Source organism: Nothoprocta perdicaria, unplaced genomic scaffold (genome assembly GCF_003342845.1).
Source record: "Nothoprocta perdicaria isolate Ctin4 unplaced genomic scaffold, notPer1 scaffold_350, whole genome shotgun sequence".
Classification (NCBI taxonomy): Eukaryota; Metazoa; Chordata; class Aves; order Tinamiformes; family Tinamidae; genus Nothoprocta; species Nothoprocta perdicaria.
In genome coordinates, this window is record NW_020455589.1 from 187,081 (window position 1) to 207,904 (window position 20,824).

General features: G+C 47.5%; 1 protein-coding gene across 1 annotated transcript in view; it reads right to left on the minus strand.

Annotated features, from left to right (window-relative positions):
* Window positions 1–20,824, minus strand: part of SERGEF (secretion regulating guanine nucleotide exchange factor) — a gene marked incomplete at its 3' end in the record, with an annotated part of 103,344 nt that overhangs the window by 38,741 nt on the left and 43,779 nt on the right. Inside the window, exon 10 of the mRNA XM_026044160.1 lies at window positions 4,904–4,940. Within this exon, the coding sequence (XP_025899945.1) occupies window positions 4,904–4,940 (37 nt within the window). The remainder of the gene's footprint in view (window positions 1–4,903; window positions 4,941–20,824) is intronic.

The window sequence follows — 20,824 nt, forward strand, 5'->3', positions numbered from 1 at the left end:
CCTGGCAGCCCACAACTTACAGCATGACATTTCCACGGAAGGACACGCTCCAGATTTAAGCACTGATGTTGTCACACATAGGGACGCCGGATTTATCCRCTGAGGTTACTTATGTGCTACCCAGCAGGACAGCGCTGAGGCCTTAATGTGTGGCACTGTCGAGTACCCTCAGCTGTGCTGGTGCTTTTACTCTCCGAGCCTCTCCCACATGCTCCAGGTAACTCCCTGAAACTCATCATTTCTCCTTCCTTTGTCCCAYCCTATAACTAAAAAGCTTATAACCTTCCTTTCCTGAAGGAGACTATTTTCATTATTCCTGTTTGCCCTCTAGAAAATTAAGACAAATATACCTTACATATATTGGATATTTTTTGTCTACTTTAAAGTAATTGTTCCCCTTAAACACTATGAGGAAGCAAACATCATAAAATCTAAACGGCTTGTTAAATACATGGTATCCATAGCTCTGATCCCTCTGACTAATGAAGTGTCACGTGTATCTGTACTGTGGCTCTTGCTCTCAGGAGTCTTTAGACCCTCCATTATTTTTCTAAGAGGCCGGTGCAGCATCACCCCCCTGCTCAGATACCTGCAGGACATTGCACTCTACTCACTCTCCTTCTGCTTCCCAGTTGCATCCCAYGCTCCCAGGGCAACTGGCTCCTCCAGTGGCTATTCACAGGTTAACACCGCCCTCCTGCCTTGTACCAAGCCCCTGTGGGGTTTGCGGCATCACAGAATTATCCCCACGGATGCAGTGTGACGTCCTGTAGGAATCAAATGAGCATTAGTGCATGGGAGCCCAACTCGAGACCAACACAAAGCTGGCATCATGGTGACACAAAGTAYAAATAACATTTTTGTACAGGAAAAAAACCCACAAGTTTTCATATAGAAAAAATGCAATGGTTTCAGAGCCCAGGCAGGTCTATATCTGGATATTACAGGATGCTACACTGTAAACAGTATGATGAGCACCACATCTCATTACAAACATTACCTGTTTATATGCTAAATTACATAAATTAAGAYAGAGACACACACACACACCAGGTTTAATTATATTCTATAATTGCCTCTATGAGGGGAAGGAAAATGATTGCAACTATTATCAGYTATATTACAGAAATAAAAAATAAGTAAAATCAGGTCCCATGGTGCCAGACAATGCCAGAACACAGTAAGAAGCAGCTTTTATCCCCAAGATTTCATGACCTACGTGCCTGGAAAAGAGGGAAATGAACTAAGTGGCCTGCAGAATGGGCTCGCCCAAGAGCACACAGCAGCACCAGCGCGAGCAAGCCTGGACGAGACGGGGCTGCAAACCCAGACTGTTTCGGGTAGCACAAAACACAGCACAGCCACATCCTACCCTCAACTTGGGAGTCTCCTTCCAGGATGCTCAGTATGATCCCACTTTTACCTAACRATCTGTTTAGCTTTTCACAGTGAAATATCSTTTTTCCCTATAKGCAGTGGCTGTATCTACTGACTTAYGATTTGGTTGAAACTGAAATTTTTTAGTCCCACTAGATGCCTTTTCCAGATGCCTAGGTGAGTGCTGCTGCCTTTCTCTCCCCACCTGCTGCAAACCAGTGGAACASCTGGCAGCTCAGCTTTCCAAAAACCCTTGGGCAAGAGGCTCAGAGAGGCGGGAGGCCGAGGCTCTGCGTGCACAACTCGCCCAACACAGAAACCAACCGTTTCAGGTTTGTTGMGAGCTTCTGCTCTTGCAGGGAAGCAATTGCTTTCCCCAGAGCACGAAGCAGTCTCTGGAGAAGCAGCACGAGGCACAAGCCACCTGCTCCGCACTCTCAAGGCTCGCTGAATCTCAACGTGGCACCAAAACCCTGCACCTGGCTACGCAGGGAGCACTCCTGTGGACATGGACGGGCGCTCGCTTAGCGGTATGGGACAGCTGCTTTTTATGCTGACTATAACCAAAGTGGTTTATATTTTAAGAGCTATTTTAGCCACCTAAGCTACGTTAAGAGCTAAATAGCATACAAGAGCTTTGCCAGGGAGCCTTCACAAGGCCGACACGTAACCCTCCATGGAAAGGACAGCGGTGCTGCCTGCTCCGTGTCCTGCTGGGCACCTGTTAGCAAGTGGGGAACACCATGAGGGCTGCAGTGGCCGCGCTCCAACACGGCCCCCGTGGCGTGGCCGGGAAGCCTGCACAGCTGGAGCCGACTGTGCACCAGCTTTCCAGGCATTACAGACAAAGCAACGGGCTGCCGGGCTCCGGGTGAGCACCAGGACCCTTGCTGTGCACACAGGAGATGCCCCCGTGCTCCTGCTGGGGGAAAAGTGAGAGAATCCCTGATCTTCCCTTGCCGAGACCTGCAGGGCCCCACATCAGACCCGCGGCGCAGCACGCGGCTCTGCCGTGYCCGTCACCCGGTGTGTCGTGGCAACGAGCCGCTCCGGAGCGGGGAGCGGCCGGAGCCCTGCCCGGCTGCGGCTTCCGCAGCCCCTTTGGCGGGAGCCCAGCAGCTCCGCCCAGGCTGTCCGAGCCCCATGTGCCCTCAGGCTGTCCCGGCCACCACCTCAGGAGGCAAATCCACCCCTTCTCCAAAGGGCCTCATATTTATTGCCAAGCCAGAAATGGGTTTCTAAGATGAGGCCTGAGAAGGTGCCTGCCCTGAGACAGGCTTGGGCAGGCGACTGCTTCCCCACGGCAGCTCTGTGAAAAGAGAGGCCATCGGGGAGGCCGCCGGGCTGGGCCGCCCTTTCTGCGGAACAGCACTTCCTACGTGGGGCCCTCTCCCTTGCCGCGTGTTGGAAAGGCAAGGGGAAAACACCAGAAGAAAGCAAAGAACACTAGCAAATGGAACTGAAAACCTGAGCCGTGCAAATGGATGCAGACTGTGTCAAGCACACCATGCAAAAACCCCAGCTGCTACCAAGTCCCCAAACCAGACACTACACGTGGTCAGCTCAATAACTGGACCAACTTCTTCATTTGTGAAGTGAATCATAAATATAGCTCCTACTTAAAAGAACATGCAAAAACCACACATCTGTATTACACAGCCTGAAATAGTTACTTGAATATTCTAAAGTCAGAGGCTTTTCAGTTTACCTTTCACATGAACTTCACTTATTTCAATCTAGAAAGCAACCACTCAAGCATTTTCCAACTAAGAAATTGATTATACAGTTGTCCTAAACAAACACTGCTTGAATGATAATTTATTAAGAAATTGTACACTCAAGTCATCATATTTACTGAAAGCAGTGTGATATCGTTAATGAATATAACAGTTGGCAGCCTGGAACCAACAGTGACAAGTAATCAGAGAAACCTTCCCAGAAAATGGTCTAAAGCAGCAAGTTTTTCCCAAGTACAGGTAGAAATTCGGTTCAGCGATAAAGCATATCACAGGTCCTCGGGGTCAAAAAAAGGGCCATCACATTTCTCTTGTAGTTCAAAGCACAACCAAGYAGCTTTCAGCACTGAGAATTTTCCCACTGGACTCTGAGAGTAGCACAAGGCTTAGACAGGCGCATACAACTCTTGATACTTGCCAGGTTCTCAGTTTACTGCAACTTAGAGAATTTCCCCCTGCTTTTTKCCCCCCCGAGAGCCTGGTGTAGAAGACAGAAGCCTGAGCAGGATCCAAGGAGAGAGAGAGAGGGAAGGTTTCAGCTCGCTGAAAGGAGGAATCCAGAGGAATCCACCAGCAGTACACTTTCACTTTTTCCATTCAGCAAGAAGTGCAGTGTAATTCTGCAAATTGCTCTTCAGCCGACATTCAGCAGCACCGGCCTGCCAATAACACAGGCATGTGACACTGAACGAGCCGGGAGAAAAAGGCAAAAAGCTCTTCTTAGAGCCAGGCACATATATTAAGCTGAAGCTTGACAAGTTCACTACAGGGTTTAATTCTACAGGGATAATTAGAAAACCATACACAATATAAAAGAATGGACAGGAAGCGCAACTAATTAGACACTAAGGTAAAATAAATGTGTGTTCAGAAGGCAGGACAGGAGCCGCAGGTTGCATACCAAACAGCTCGTTTCCCCCAGACCTGTCATACTGCACTTGAGGAAGAAGTGAAGGAAATCACATCCCAAAACATTGGTCAAGGTAAATGTAGAGAGCCCGTGCGGGCCGAGGGTGGACAGGGCAGAGAGCAGCCTGCTTTCACCCGCAGCTCTGCCACGGATCTAATAGATCCTTTCTCCATCCCTTACCTTACCTGTTAATGGGGATAATTACGCTGACCTCCTTTCAGGAGGCGCTTGCCAATCTATAGTTAAATACRTTACTGAGCATGTTGCAATAAGCAGTGGCAAGCACACAGCAGTAACGCCAGCTCCCAGCACGTGCCCCCCAGAGCTAAGGGGCAGCAAGCGCCGGTGGTGGCTGCTGCAGCAGCAGCGAGCACCAGCATCTGCTTCCCACCAGTTCTGTCCTCACTGCAGCAGCTGCACTGCACTAAGGAACTAACTAGACAGACTACCATTTTGAACACTGTTCCAAAYCTCAGCCTAGAAATCCAGGTGCTTTTCATTGAACATTTCCGTGCAAAACAAAAATGCTTTTGAGCAGCTTCAAACTTAGGTGTTACTCTGGATCTGCAGCCTGAACTGTTGCAATGGCTCCATTGCAAAACACGCTGCAGCACTTCCCAACCCAGCTCTGCTCTCACACCCGTCAGCTCCTCTGTGGGTGCGGGGCAGCAAGGGCATTTGTCATCATTTATATTATAAATTTTGGTGATTCTTTCCTGAACACATATAGCTTATATTCTTCCTTGCAGCCACTCTACACAACACCCTTAATCACTCGGTATATTTATGGTGCACATTTCCCTTTCATCTTGAGCTCCTTATAAATGAAAAAAAGGAAAAAAGTCATGACAGGTTTTGATATAAAAATTAAGCTACTTACCAACTACTGCCAGATTATGCTCTGAGCCACATGCAATCTGAAAAAGAAATATGAATGAATAAAAGACAGTCTGCTTACCAGCGGGAAAGATAACCACAATCACGACAGGAAATTAAAATTTTAACTTGAAACAAACAACTGCAGTTTGTAGGATGTAAAAGTCAAGGCTAMAGTCCTCTCACTTTTAAGAAGTTTTAGCAGTAGCCTCACTGAGGCACGTGGGTAGGGGGGATAACCRTTTCCTTTATCAATAAGCAAGCATTTTATTTTCAAACCCCAGTCACYGATGACATTTCTACCCTTAGCAGCAAGGCAGGCAACGACTCTGCAGAAATTTCACTTCCCGAGCAACACAGTCTGGAAACAACAAGGCTGTCCATGTGCAAACAGTCAACCAAAGTTAAGCCTTTACCACCCYGGGGCCATGTGGAAAGAATGGGAGTCAAATGGACTATACAGATCTCCATTTCCTTCATCTATCCTCTTCCTCCAGGTCACCCTTTGAAGGCTGCACTGACACACACAGGCTCAACAGTGATAAATGTGAAGTGATGCTACCCTACCCCTATTTAGGGCACTCAGAAAGAAGGAAGGAGCAATACCACAACCCTGAACCCCTTTACTAGCAGCAGGCTGGTTTATTTTATCCAGTCTCATTAGTAACACACTCCTCTACTTCTTAGAAATACGCTCGGCCRCGAGACATGAAATAGCAGACTATACCTTCAAAATTATATCTACTTTGGTGTATGCATAACTTTATACAGGAAAATCAGTGCTTGTGCTCAGCTCGCTGTGCCGGGGCACCTGCTAGAGCCAGCCACCCAGGCTGAAGGGCAGAGCAGCACGCAGTCAAGCAAGCAAAGCCTTTGCAAGAGCACCGCAGGGCAGCAGCGAGCGACTGCTCCGCGGGGCTGTGGCCAGCACCGCTTTGCGTGCCAGCTGATCCAACGCAGCAGTCGGCACCAAAGCCCGGATCTCCGTGCCGGCCTCCCGTCGGAGCCCTGCGCGGATCAGGGCTGCCTCCCAGCGCCTTCTTGCTGGCTGAGGCTCCTCACCAGCCTCTCTGGAGCTTCGAGGCTGGTGCCATGGAAACAGGATCCACACATGGAAACACACGTGAAGGAAGCTCTTGCAGCRAAAGGCAAATTCTGCATCTTCATCCTCTGCTGAAAACTGCCTAGAGAGAGGTTGCTGCTAACAAAGTAAATCATAAATTCTATCTGAGGAGGGAATAATGCTATCTCAGCCACTCCCCTAGGAAACATGCTGAACACAGGCACAGCTTCAAAAGCATCAGTACAGAAGAACTGCCTCATCCTTASAGCCAGGACCCCCTTCAGAAACACTGCTTTGAATAACGTGCTGCTCACAGGGTAAAAATTTCCTTGCCAAAGAACCATTTTCCTCCTGCACCCAAGAGCAGCAGCGGGGTAGCCAGCAAAGCCAGCAGCCCTGGCTGCCTCTGGGGACACGCATCTGGACAGTCACTCGTGGCCAACGCGCCGGGCCAAGGCGCCAGCTGCATCCTCGAGGGGTAACACACAGGCAACCATGAATTACGAGTGCCCTCGCATCCCTTTCAGCTGGCAAAAGCTGCCCGAGTGGGAATGCCAGCGGAGCTGGCAGGGACAGAGCTCGGGCTACATCCCYGGCAGCTGAAGGCAGCGCCCTGGATTCRCCTGTGCCAGCCGAGCGCAGGGACAGCGCCAGCGTCCTGCTCCAAAGGGGCCTCCGCCAGCATCGCGGAGAGGGAAGAGGCTGCTCCCAGCACCAGCCTCATCACGGGACCCCCTTCCGACAACGTAGGCTGCGCTTGGCAGCAACGTCYCCCCGCTGCCCCTTCGAGTACCCAGGGGGCCCTGTGGGAGGCTGCCAAAGCCCCGGCCTCCTGGCCTTGGCCTCCGCATAGTACACAGTTCAGGTGAGGCTGCTGCTGCTGCTGAGCACACACCTCTCTCTGTCTCCTCTCTTTTCCCCTCCATTAAGGTGTTCCATGCCCACCTGCAAGAGGAATCGATCCCCCAAACTGCAGGGTTTGTCAGCACAAACAGGGGTCAGCCAGAGACTGGCATTGCTGAGCAGCTTTTTTATGCGCCGATGGGACGTAATAAGCTCTGCAGTCAGCACAGGTCACTAGCAGCTGCCTGCTATTTACTGCAGCAACCATAATTTTCTGGCTACTTTGCTTCTGTCCCCACCCCCACTGTGCTGCAGAGAAATTAAATTCCAGTAGACATCTGCATGCTCCTAGTGGAGAGAGAAAAACATTCAAGGATACTTCTAGTTACAAATATACAATGATGCTTCCTAGCGGGGCAATATTTTTTCATTCTGTTTTAACTGGAAAAAAGAAGAGCTCACTAATCTTTGGACAAAACAGAGTCCCTACCTGTGAGGGAAGGGCTCCCCAAAGCTGAGCCACAGCCACCCCCTACCCACACAAGTTGCACTAACGCCTCCTTTCTCTTCAGGGGGCTGCTCGGCGAAGCATCGTGGCAGGACACTGCTGTGTGGATGGGAGACCTCCGAGCCCTGTACAAATGCCTGTGTGCAGGTGCCAGGGAAAGAGGCTCGGGGGCCTATTGCTCCCAGCTTACCTCATTATCCATGCCCTCCCAACCCTAGCCAAATCGTGTGCTTCTTGCCCCAAGCGTCAGCAAGCTTCTCTCTAGTAGCAACGGCTGCGGTTCTCATCTCTCCATCCCAACACAGAAAGGCTCTGGGAGGCAACCTAATGMGCAGCCTCCCACTGATCACAGCCAGCCGGAGCCTAAGCCACGCGGCTGGCGAGGAGAGCCCTCAGCAGGGGGAGAACCAGCGGCGGGCAGGATACCAACGCCACCATCCGCAGCGTGGGCCTGTGCATACCCACGGCGTGTCCCAGGAGGTAAAATCCCTTGGGTATGTGGCGCATGGGGCACAAGAGAAGAAGAAGATCAAAAGCGCGTGCACAAAAGTACTCTGGCTGTTCCAGGCCTTTGGGTAAATCCCCCAGGAAGGCGTCAAGGCTGGAAGCAGGCGACTGCTGCTGGGGAGGGAGGCCGGGAGGTGACGGAGAGGCTCCGGCTCGAGGCCCGTGTGAGGCGCCGGCCCCTCCGCGCCAGCCTCTGCCGGGCCCTGCGTGAAYACTGGGAGCAGCGATCCGCGCTGCCCGCCCCACGGCACCCGCCTACATCTGCATGCAGCATTCCGCTGACGGGAAAACAAAATCCGAGAACATAATTAGCAAAGCTGTCTTGCTTCCAATGATCCTTCTCGAGGAACTCTCTGTTCCTCTTCTGGATCATTTGACTCCTGACTGATAAGGGAGCAGCTTGTGAACCTAGTCACATTCCCTGGCTTGCACAGGACTAAGTGCTGCTTAATGCAGCCCTTTAGCTGCCAACCAGTCCAACCTCACCAAGGGCAGCACACCCAGGAGCCTGTTCCTAGCTGTTCCTTGCATCCATGGAAAAGGAGAGAAGGCCAATATCTCCTCATTCACAAGGCAGTTTTCATTTCCTGCCAATATAATTGTCTATTGTTGGTTCTCCCCCTTATACTTTCCACCACAAGGACAGAATTCACAACAGACTTGAAACTGAGGTCTGCAGCAAAACATCCCTCTCCCAGGCAAGCCTGCAAAAAGCTGACTGCCACAAAAACATCAGTAAAGGCATTGGGTACAGCAGATGAAAATAAAGGAGGATGCAGCCAAGACAAGTGTGAGAAAAACCTCTGGGTCAGCAGGGTCACCCGTGCCCTGCTAGTCCCTTCCCGAGATTCAAAAAGCATCTGTATTTTCCACCCACAGCAATCCCCAAGCTTTCCTGCCCCTCGGCCTCACTAATCTTCCTCTGGTTTGCCAAGGCTTTCCCCTTTTGCAAGCAAGATCAGTGTCAAATTTGTACATTTTAAAAATGATGAAAGGATAAAGCAAAATTAAGGTCACTCAATCCCAATTTACTTCCTATAACAACATCTCCATAGAATTTCCTCTCCCGGTGTAAACCAGAGATAAAACATCACCTCTGATTGGCAAAGAAGTCATCAATCACGTCAGCCCTCGCTGTTAAACCTCCCTATTCCCAGGCGTGTATCCGAGCAGCCTGGATGCCCACGTGGACACAGTCCTCACTACCATTACCGCTCTCTCCACACCCAGATATGAACCAGGGGCCTGGGGCCCTCAGCAGACACAGCTTTACACAACACCCTTCCTCACCATGCTTTGCAAGATGATTTTGATTCAGATTAAGTGACATTAACTTAACTTTGGTTCATCCTTCCACCAATTTTAAAACATCCACACAATTGCCCAGCTCCTAAGCTCAGGCTCCTAAGTTAGAGGAGACAGACACATCTTCTACAATCTATTCGAGCTGGCTTAAGGCCTAAAACTGCCTTGCTTCTCACGTGACACCTACAAACACCAACAGAACAAATGGAAGAAGCCAAAAAAACAGAAGCAAAAACAAAGTCAAACAAGTTGAAAACAAACAATAACATTTAGAGGAAACATGAGAAGGTTCCTACACCAGTTAAGTCACTCTCAGGAGAGGGTGGGCTCCCGCAAAGCTGCAGGCCTGCAGTGTACACCCGGGTTGGTGGGACAAAGTTGTACAGGTACATCATGTACCATGAATTCTGCTGACTGCCCAGTCCTCTACCTGTCCAAAGAAATGGTGCTTGTGCCTTCAGTTTGGCATGGAACTATCTGCTCTTGAATGCTGGATAGCCTTTCTGCAGCACTTAACAGACTTGCTCCCTGCAGCAAACCTGCTGGAGGTAAATGAAGTGTAACCTTGCTGAGCCTCCAATGCAAAGACTAAGAGAAAAGCTCTTCCGAGTCCATCAGGATACTGTTTGTAATGCTTTGGATATTAAAGGCCGGACCTTAATGCAAGTCACAATGGGAGAATTAGGAAAAAAACCCATATCTGAAGTGAGTATACAACTCAAGTGACTATACAACTGAAAGATCTCTTTAAGAAATAAAAGGCAATTTATCATTAAGTCCACCACATTTCCATTTGAGTACGTGTTTCCTCCGTTGCTTTCCCCCTAGAGCCGTTTCGCCAGAGCTAAACGGTCGCGCTCAGACACGAGGGGCCTTCCCGCTGCCCAGCCTTGCCAAGCGGCYGCCGGGAGCAGACGTTCCCACCGGCACCGGCCACCCTCCCGGGAGCCCAGTGCCCGTCCGGCGCTCTCTCTCGGGCTCTGCTTTGGGCCTGTACCCATGTCCCAGGTTCAAGGGGCCACTGGGCTCATTTCCCCTGGGAATGTGACGGCTCCCTCAGCACCCACCGTTCCCAGCCGGGCCGGGCAGCCCGAAGGCCGCGCGGCAAGGCGCCCGCCCCACAAGCCACAGGASGTGGCTGCTCATCCTTTTAATTGACATCAACAGCCAGTTTTTCTTACGACCCRTTTCTAAACATAACAACAAGATTTGGCCGGTTTCAAAGAATAAACAATTACTGGGATACTCTTCAAGGCTAATTGTGAAAAGCGGGGTCTAACAAGCCCAACATTCATAATTCATCCACAGAATTTGCTTTTACACGCTGTGATCAATGCCTACAGGAAAAGAAAACATCTTCCCCTCCGAACCTCCTGCAGTAATTCAGCATTGCATTGCATCTGCCTCGCTGAGACCGGACACCATCCATCAGGCACCAACYGCAGCTCATGCCAGAGGAGAACTGAGCACTCACAACTCCCTGTGTGACGCCGACGAATGCCAAAGAGCAGGTCTTCCTTCCTCAGCAGTAAATGCTTTATTAAGGCCACAGAAGACAAGTTATAGCTGTCAATTCAGTGGCTACAAGTGCAAAAACACTGTCTGCAAATATACATAATTTACAATATTTGCTTCCGTTTGAAGAGGGGTGGTTACTTTCAATCGAGCGGAGTCCCTTGTACCAGCAGTGTAAAGGACATTACAGCTATTATTAAAAAACCAGCCTACAAAGAAAGCAGGATGGATAGCGACGGTTCTGCAACACAAACTCAGTTGGAAAGCCTGAAATTAAGGAGTGGGGAGAGTGAATCAAAACTCCAGAAGGAGCCAATAAAATGCGACTAATGGGCAAGACCAAGACAGATAAAATTTAGTGTGGGCAGGTAGAGCATAATAGATCTTTCCAGTTACCAAAATGATCATTTGTGCTGCTCGCATGCACAGAGAGATTCTAAATGAGCTGGAAGCTCTCAGGAGAAGTGTTTCCCCTCACTGTGGCCTGCCCGCTAGAGATATCTGTTCAATGCATGTTCAGCTCAAAAAGACAAAAAAGACAATGGGATGGTTTAGAGAGAGAGGCGATACTGTCATCTTTTCATACAGAACACGGATGTTTTACAGCTCCAGCCTGATTCAGTGTCATCTTTGTGCAACCTGTCACTGGTAAAAAGAGAAAAAAAAACAAGTATCCATAAAGAGACAGACCAAATGTCTTGATCTAACGAGAGCAACAGTCGCTTTGCCTTCTATATTAGACTTTATTAAGGGCATGCTGATGAGATGGATATCTACCATAACATCACCCAGTGGAGAGGAGAGCTGCAAATCCTCTTTGTGCTTTTCCAAAACCCGTATTTACAGTGATATCTCAGAAACCTTTCAAAGCCATTCAGTAATAGCTTTTTAATTCTTTCAACATATGCCATTTTTATTTGGTATCCTTATAATATTTCCTAATCAAAGTGTCATGCACAGTCTAGTCAAATGTCTGACAAACCTAAGTATATTCAATCAGCATTTGACATCGACACATTTATCAGTCAAACTTTCATCTCATAAAACAATAGGTATCACATTAGTTTGACAAGATCTTATTTTCCATAGCCACATACTGACTGCGAGCAACTACATTATCATCCTTTAAATCTTTATTGAACAAAACCCATGTCAGCTCTGCCATTATTTTGGCCACAGCAAACATCAGGCTGACAGGTCTATCATTACCTGAGTCATCTTACTCATCCTTTGATGATCTTGGCAGGGCACTGTGTTTCATCCAGTCATCCTCATGGTCTCAACACCAACAACCAGGAGGGCACTTTGGCCAACCCTGTTCAAACTCTCAGATGGACACATTCCAGCCTGGATAATTCTGAAATTCTCCCTTTGGAGGGAGAGCAAATGCTGGTGTGGAAGTGAATTTCCCTCTTTTCTCCAAATGCAGAACAGAAATTATTGCTAATGTAAAACTTGCCTTGCCAGAGTTTGATGCCTTTGCCAACGGGTGCATTCTAGATGCTTTAGCACAAACAGCACATAGCTCCTCTACGTCTCATCAGAGCAAACTCATCCATATTATTGTGGCTCACATTCTTTACTTATATACACACAAAGGCACTGTGAAATGCACTGACCAAAAAAATCCCTTTCAGAATATTTCAGAATATTTAAGGTTGGAAGGGACCTCTACAGATCATCTAGTCCAACCTTCCTGCTCAAGCAGGCACACCTAGARCATGTGGCACAGGGTGGCATCCAGGCGGGTTTTGAAGACCTCCAGAGTAGGAGACTCCACAACCTCCCTGGGCAGCCTGTTCCACTGCTCTGTTACCTTTGCAAAACCCGTTTTCCTTTCTAATTCATGGAGTATTCCTTCACTGATAGGTGGTTTTCAAATTCTAGCATAACGTCATCCCATAGTCTAGGCCACTTGATAAAACATAAAATCACAAGAACTCTGAAGTATGGACATCCTTTATCAAAGAAGCTGCATTCCTGCAACACATGAGCAATACTGGAGAATAAATTGAAGCTGGGAGCCCTCCAGACTCCACCGCTAATTACTAAGCACACACCTCATGCATTTGGAATTCCAAACGGTGCTGCTCTGGGGATGGAAGCACCGAGGCAAGTGTTGCTGCCCGTTTGGGCAAGTGTTGCAGCACCTTTTAGAAATCTCTTGAACTCATCRAGCTCAACATTCTACAAAGAGCATAGCTAAAAGCAAGAACAACAACAAGGAAACCTCTTTCCAAATGTTCTTGGACACAATAAAACAGAGGTGTCTCTGTGTGACAGCTAAAACTGCCTCATCTGACTGGAATTCTGAGGCCAGGGATGGCAACAAGGTGCAGAGTCCCTGCTCACACCCTGGTCAACATCCCATTCCTGGATGGGAAGCACCAGCTCGAGGACATCTCACACTCCACCTCAACTACCACATTGTCCAGCCTCTCTGCTGGCCACTCCATCCGCAGGTCATTTCTCCTGCAGGGAGGTGCCACCTCCATCTCCCACATGGCTGCCCTGCTCTTACACCTTCAAAACACTCTAGAACTGAGACTTGTCCCTCCCCATGGCTGCAAATGCACRTGGCCACCCTACGTCAGGGGTGAAAAAACACAAAACCTATTTTTCCAGCTATTTCAATACACCAGAACAGTATCATCTATGGTGGATTTCAACATAAAAATATCTGAAGCCTTTCGAAGTGCACAGGAGCACCTCACTCCAAGTGCCTGCCCAAGCAAACCCCGGACCAGCAGCAGTGAACAACGTGCCTTGCCCACCTGGCACTAAGCACTATAGCACTTAGCACATAAAGAGTGARCTGGGTTTGTCACGGTGCCTTTAGAACAGCACACATGGGAGAAAAAAAAGTGAATGAGACCTCACTCTTGAATGTTACATAATTCAAGAAAAGGCATTTTACCTGTGAATAAATCCCTATTATGCTTTAATACAACCAKTTATATTGGCATCAAATCTGACTTCTAACATGACACCTTTGTCATCTTTGCCATATTGTGATATTAAAAACAAGCCTGAACCTTAYTTAAATAATAAAATAATAATAATAATGCCTTCCAACTCTTTCCTGTTTCTCAAATGTATATTATGCAAGACTTCTGCTTGAGATAGAAATAACTCCTTTTCTAGCTTGCAAGATTAAAGCTCTCTGTAACTTCTAAGTATCACCCAGCATATATGCAGGCAGGCTCTGGACATACATTCATTACTGAATTCATTGTGTTCCTTCTGCCTGAAGCAACCACGAATGGCACAAAGATAAAATAATCTTTAACTTACTTAAGGCACATTCATACATTTGCTTCCTCTCTTGRACTACTACTCTTGGTTTTTCCATTCATTATTTCCTTTTCATCTCTGCTGTTTCCTTTTCTTTCAGCATGTCCCCCCAGGCATTTGGGCATGAAGGACAAACCCTCTGCCTTGGTGAGCAGTGCGGACTACAGGCAGAAGCAACACTCGGCTAAGCTGAAATGGGGAAAAAAAGACAGGGAGAAGGAACACGTGAATGAGCCCGGGATCACTTATAAGGCAAAGCAAGGCAGTAAAATATCCTGCAAGTCATTATACTACCGGGTAATCTATCAGAGGAGATCCTCTATAACTGAAAAGAATGGAATGAAATAAAGGGGAGTGCTAAGCATCTCTCTTCCCATCCTACTTTATTAATCTATAATGCCTTTTAAAAACTCCACCTATATTTTTTTCCTGCATTTTTTTCCCTTTGTCAGTTCCTTACTGGCAGGAAGGCCAGTAATCTCATATATGGAAGAAAGTAAATCACAACTGTTAACTTACCCATATAGAGAGGAATAATAGTATATTCCTAAATTTATCATTAGGAACATACATAAGCCCATACTTAGAAGTTAAAGATCTATTCTGGAGCTTCCCGAATACAGAAGGCACTACTAATTTTAAAGCAAACAGAAATAAGAGCAAGCTGTAAATTATGCTGCACCTTTAAAAAGCAGAAATTCAGAATACAACTGTCATCTGCAGAGTGCACAAACTATGCTACTTAAAATCATTTCTAAAGAAAAATTTCCACGTGTTTTTCAACACAGGCTCCTTCCCGACTAGAAAGGAGGGTAAGAAACATCAAAGGCTAAATTGGTGCTGAGGCTGCCTGAAGGAAAAAGGTTCTTTCAGGTCAGCCTGAAGGGTAATAACATTCACCTCAGCCTTGGCAATTAAGGAAATTGTTTCCATTTCCACAGCCATCAGTCTCCCGAAAACTGAAGGCACAGTGCATTCAGCACAACATGAATGAAATGCCCACCAGATCAAGAAAAAAAGACTAAAAATACACTTGGTAACAAAAGATTCCTTTGGAGGGGAAAAAGTGGAGAAGCAAGGCAGTGCATTAAAATTCCTTCCCTGGCTCCCCTTCAGCTGCTGTCCAAGCACAGCCTCGCTGTTTGGCACGTCCCTTGCATCGCCTCACATCACCTCATAACCTACAACACCAAAAAGCAAGCCCAGCCTTACTGGGGGCTCGGCAGGACTGACCCCGTGGTCAGCAGCAGGAGCAGGGCTCTGGATTCCCGAGGACTTGCGGACACTCCAGGGAACCGCAGGGAGCAGGGCATGTGAAGGCTCACGTGTGACTGGGGTACACGGATCCCTCCCATGTGCTCACAGGGAAGGGTGCATTCGGGAGCCGGCGAGAGGCGCTTACGGAGCTGCGGCGCCTGCAAGGCTCCGGAGCAAGAAGGTACAAAGGCAAAAAGGGAACGTCAGACCTGAAGGGCATTGCATCAGCCCGACACCTTGTAATGAGTCACGGAAAGCTCTTTCCCACTTTCACACTGTTAACCTTTGTGCTGCTCAGGCCGGTTCAACGCCACGAGTGCGGGCCCCACGCAGCCAGCAGCTCCAAGGCCCCGCAGCCCAGCACAGGAGCACACGCACCGCCGGCCGATCCAGGGATCGGGGACAGGCTGACCTTTCCCAGGTAGAAGCGCCACAGGGGATCTGGGCTGCCGAGCCTTCCTGCCCTGCTCCTCACTGCTTCCCTGTGCCACAGGCACCCCGTGGTCCTCCCTGCCTCCTCCCTCCTCAGAGCGACCAGCAGCATCTGCCCCGGTATTTGCCACCACCCCTAAGCTACAGCCAAGGGGAGCACCAGGGTTGATGTCCTCAGCTGCCGCGACGCAGCGACAGCCCTCGCCGCCCACGGGCCCACCAGGGAAAGCGGCTCTTCAAGCATCCAACAGAAGAAATTCTCAAGTTGCAACTTCTTCCATGTCAGGGAAAGCATCTCCGCACTACGGCATCCAAGAGGGAGACCAAACAGGCATCCTTCTAAATTTATGCCTTGCCACATTATAAAGACAAAAGCCTATCTCAGGAACACRTAGTCATGGCAGATTACAGATAATTTCAACATCAACTGTGTAAATACAGTTCCTAAGCAAATGCCACACCAGGCAGTTGCATTAGAAGAGACAATGCTTCCCTCCTCGCTACAAGCCAGCCAGTTTGGAAAATTCCTGCTGCAGAGGGTTGCAGAGGCTCAATTAGGCATCCAGATCTCCTTGGCAGCATGGAGGGATGGCGGGGAAGTCAGTGCTGACAAACTGTAGAAACCCTTCCCATTTCTTGACCTCTATTAGTAAAGGATATCGCAAAGCGGATCTTACCATTCCATCCAGAGGAGCCGTCAAGCACACAGGCAACTCCTGCAACAACTTAAGTGCAAATTCACTGTTCGTTCTCCAGGGGAGATGCTACCACACAAAYAACTGCCCCTGTTATGTGATTAATTTGGGCAGAGGTCTCCCAGTTTGAATCAAGAAAACTGGACTAATCGCCGCTTTCCTGTGCTCGTGGAAATATTTTACACACACAGTAACATACTCAAAGTAGCAATAGAGAAAGGACACACACACMCCCCAACTATTTTAAGCAAACTCTTTCCCCACTGACCGGATGAAGAGAATTAGCAGTTTTCCCTTTCTTTCAAGAGACATAAATTTGTGCTTTTCCAGCTGCCCTTCCAAGTAGGTTCTGGGAGGCTTTTCCAGCCCCGGAGCAGCACAGCAAGAGTGCATCTCCTGGGATAAATCAGGCTGGAGTTGACATGCTACAAAGATAACTTTCACTTCAAAAGAGCTTCTTTCTTGGAAGGCTCTAGTGAGACCAAATTCCCTCCAGCACCAAAGAGCTGAACTTCGTGCTGCAGGGAAGGATGGTCCAACAGAAGGGGCTTGGGATTCGGGGTTCTTGTCCCAGGTCAGAGCCAAGAGGGAGCTCAGGAAAACCAGAGCTGGGGCCTCAGCTCCGTAGCTGTAGAATCCAGCACTACGGCTCCTTAGACAGCTCAGTCTGAGACACTTAGGCAGGGCAAATGTGAAGGTCACAGAAGAATCTAGAGAGGTCAGGAACAATTCATTCAACGTCCATTCATTTAAACATAAATGAATGTTTAATAGCAGTTTTATTTGACAGATGAAATATTTTAAACCTTTTTTTCAACATCTCATTTACAAGAGAGAGGGAAGTGATTAAGTRTAAGGCTCCTAYATCAGTCTCCCACAAAATCATAGAATGCTTAAGGTTGGAAAGGACCTCAGAGGTCATCGAGTCCAACTCCCATGCTCATGCAGGGTCACCTAGAGCACGTGGCACAGGGCTGCGTCCAAGCGGGTTTTAAAGATCTCCAGAGGAGCAGACTCCACAACCTCTCTGGGCAGCCTGTTCCAGGGCTCTGTCACCCTCACTGTCAAGAAATGTTTCCTTAAGTTCCTGTGGAACTTTTGGTGCTTCAGCTTGTGGCCGTTTCCTCTAGTCCTATCGCTGTCCACCACTGAGAAGAGGCCGCCCCGTCCTCCTCACTGCCTCCCTTGAGGTATTTATACACGCTGACCAGGTCCCCCCCCCTCAGCCTCCTCTTCTCCAGGCTGAACAGGCCCAGCTCCCTCAGCCTTTGCTCATAGGGYAGATGTTCCAGGCCCCTGATCATCCTCGTAGCCCTGCGCTGGACTCTCTCCAGCAGCTCCACATCAACATAATATGATTATGTCCATATGAATGAACATAACCGAAACAAGCGCCCTGTCTCAAAGCTCCTCAGCTGGTTCCATCAAGGCCCTGCACCCAGCTGGCAGCTCCAGCTGACATCAAGGGCAGCAGCCTCCTGGGTCCCTCTGTCCCCAGCACCTTCCCATGATCCTGTCCCTATCTCCTCCTGAGCTACTCCCAGCTGACATTCCATCTCCAAGCAAAACAAGCTCTTTAGCGCATTTCAGTGAGCTACTTGCAAAAATTCCAACTAGAAAAAGTCATCAACAACTCTTCTTTAAAAGACCTTTCTGTGTTTCCAGTTCTTTGTCCCACTGAAGGTTTTTGCACATGCTCAAAAGTGAACCAAGTTGAAAACAAAATTCAGAAAGTCTAAGAATAGGCAAAGGGCTCCAGAAGAAACTGATGTTAAAGAAGCAAAACCAGCTCAGTACTAACTTTCATTTGCTATTGTTGTTTTATTGTTTTGGTTTTTTTTTAAATCACAGATACTGGCCTGGATTTTGAATTATGGTTTAGTATAAAGATGATAAACTACTATTTATAATGGAGGACATCTTTAACAAGACTGGAAGGGAATAAGTTAAAAAAAATACAAGAGGTAGAAGCTCCTTTTTGGCAGTGGAGGGAGAAGAGTGAAAAACAAGGCTTTTATTGCTTTTCCTATGTGCATTTATGATGGTCTTACCAAAGCAAGTTAAAGAAAAATCTAAGCAAAATATGTGCAAGTGAAAAACAACACCAAAAATCTCACTTTATAAGCAACATCTCTGCAGAAGAAATCCAATCTGAGCAGATGCCTGCTATGTTTTCCAGTTAGAAGAACAGGAATAGCTCTACCTTATTTCAAATACTGTGGGGTATTAACAGTAAATGAAGAATTTCAAAACCAGGGATTTACATATTAAGCTAACAATGGCATTTTAATCTGAGTATATTAGAAATTCTTTTCTGAAGGAAGAAAACAAATATTTCCCTATTTCTGCCTCCTCACTGAAATTCTGACCAAAGTTTGCAGATGTTTAGAAGTTTTTCCCCTCCAGTCTATGCAAGAAAATGTTCCTCATTATTCAAATATACAACCTAAAAGCAAAATATAAGGAAGAGAAATTACAGTTTATAACAGAGTTTGCCACTCCTACTCATGATTWATAGCACCAAGGCTGAGCATAAGCATAGTAAAGTTTAAGGGAAAGAATAATGATAAGAATATTAAGGAACTGGAAGTCAAGTAATCAGAAATGGCAGCATATTGGGGAAAAAGGAAAACAGCCTGACAATACAGAACAAATCACCTTGCAACTACCCACTATCTGCACAAGTCATCTGGGTACAAAAATAGTGTCTAAACCGTGTAAAGATAAAGTACTTCCAAAACAGCCTATGATAGCAGCTTTGAGGAGGAAGAGCTGCTGCCTGACAGAGGRAGGAAAAAGGGATCTGTACAAAAGTCTGTCTTGCTCAGGGTGCAGATTCAGCCTGGGCAACGCAGAGGAGCCTTCTCCTCTGCACCTTCTCGAGAGGCTGAAAAGGGGGTTCCTGAAACATCTCTCCACAGCTGTCTGCAGGGCTGGATGTTTCTCCAGAGGCATGAGCAGCCAAAGGGTGTTTTTTTAAGGTTGAATCAAAAAAAAAAAAAAAAAGTAAAAAAGTTTTAAAAACACAGTAGGGGCTTATATAGCCTGCTTTGCACTTCCTGGGAAGTGGAAATCACAAGATAAGCGGTGGCATTAAAATGAGCAGCTTCTCTAGCTGAGGGTCTCTACTGAAACGATGGCATGACTGCAGGCCTCAGGAACAAGGTGGGACAAGGTGCCTAAGTGCAGAAAGGAAGAAAAAGCAGCACACAGCCTCACCTGCTCTATGACTGCCCCCTTAGCTCTGTATCTGCTCTTAGAAGTAAAATAAAAGTGGAACTCCAAGAGCACAAGTGCATGACTTAACAACATCTTCACTTATCATTTAAAGACAAGTAGCATATAAGGCACTAGATGATCTTGCCCAAGGTGTGTGGAACAGGTTGTAAATTTTCTTCCGAAAGTGAAGTCATTTCACTTTGGAGTGGAAGCCAGGGAATGCTGTCATCGCCGGTCAGCAAGCGCTTCCTTACCTCTGCTGGGTGTTTATGCTCCCTCTGTTCCAAGTTTGTGAGCTGGAAAAGCTTCCAGCACTGCGTAAACATGGAACTGGACAGGTAAGAAAAATCCATTTAATGCAAAATGTAAAAACAGGGCAGAACTTAAACCATGAGCCAGCTGACCAATTCATTGAGTATCCCATTCCAAACAGCAGCAGTGATACACAGCACTGCCTGCTTCCAAAATCTGCACTGGGAAGTTCACAGGATTTATCTGCAACGACCAGGGTTGGGAAGGGAGTTCTTCATTTGAATTACTGTGATGAATTATCACAGTAGAAGCACTTTCAGGTTTAGACATAAAACTCATGCCTCTAGAGTCCATGTTTTTTTGATGTATTCAGCTCCCTAAACTTGCCTGTGACACTGCAGTAACTGAAGGTGTCTCAGCCGGAGGCATTTATTCTCTTAACCTGCCTTTGAAATGTCAATAGCATCCTCATTCACATACTATGTAGTTTGGAAATACAGGCACCGAGGAAATTTTCTCTCTTTAAAAGTATCCAAGTTGCTTACAAAGTCATTTTTAGCAAGAAATGTCTTCTCCATGCACCTCTTAAAACAAGATATAGACTCTTCTGTGTTCTGTGCACTCCATTTAACTATCTGGTTTGCCTGCTGGCACAATGAGATAGAGTTAGTGGCAGAAAAGGGAAAGAGCTGCACAAGTTCCACACCAGCATCATAACCTCCATCCTGTCAGAACCTCAGGATTGACCCAAGTAGATTCCAGGCATGAGGCCACAATCACTCCTGCCAMTTCCTTCGTTGGTTTTAACCTCATACATGGCAATCCTAGCCATCATGTCAACAAGCTCTTGGATTTGCACCTTTCATCCACACCACTTCTGACCGCAGTGGGAAATGAAAAGACCCTGGCAGGTTTTGGCACCTAAGCACTGAAGGCGGCTTCCTTTTCCCATACTAATACTGGAGGCATTACTACTCCCAAAGGCTCCAAAAACGCTTTCTCTTTTAAGACAGACTCTTCCTGAACAAAAAGGTG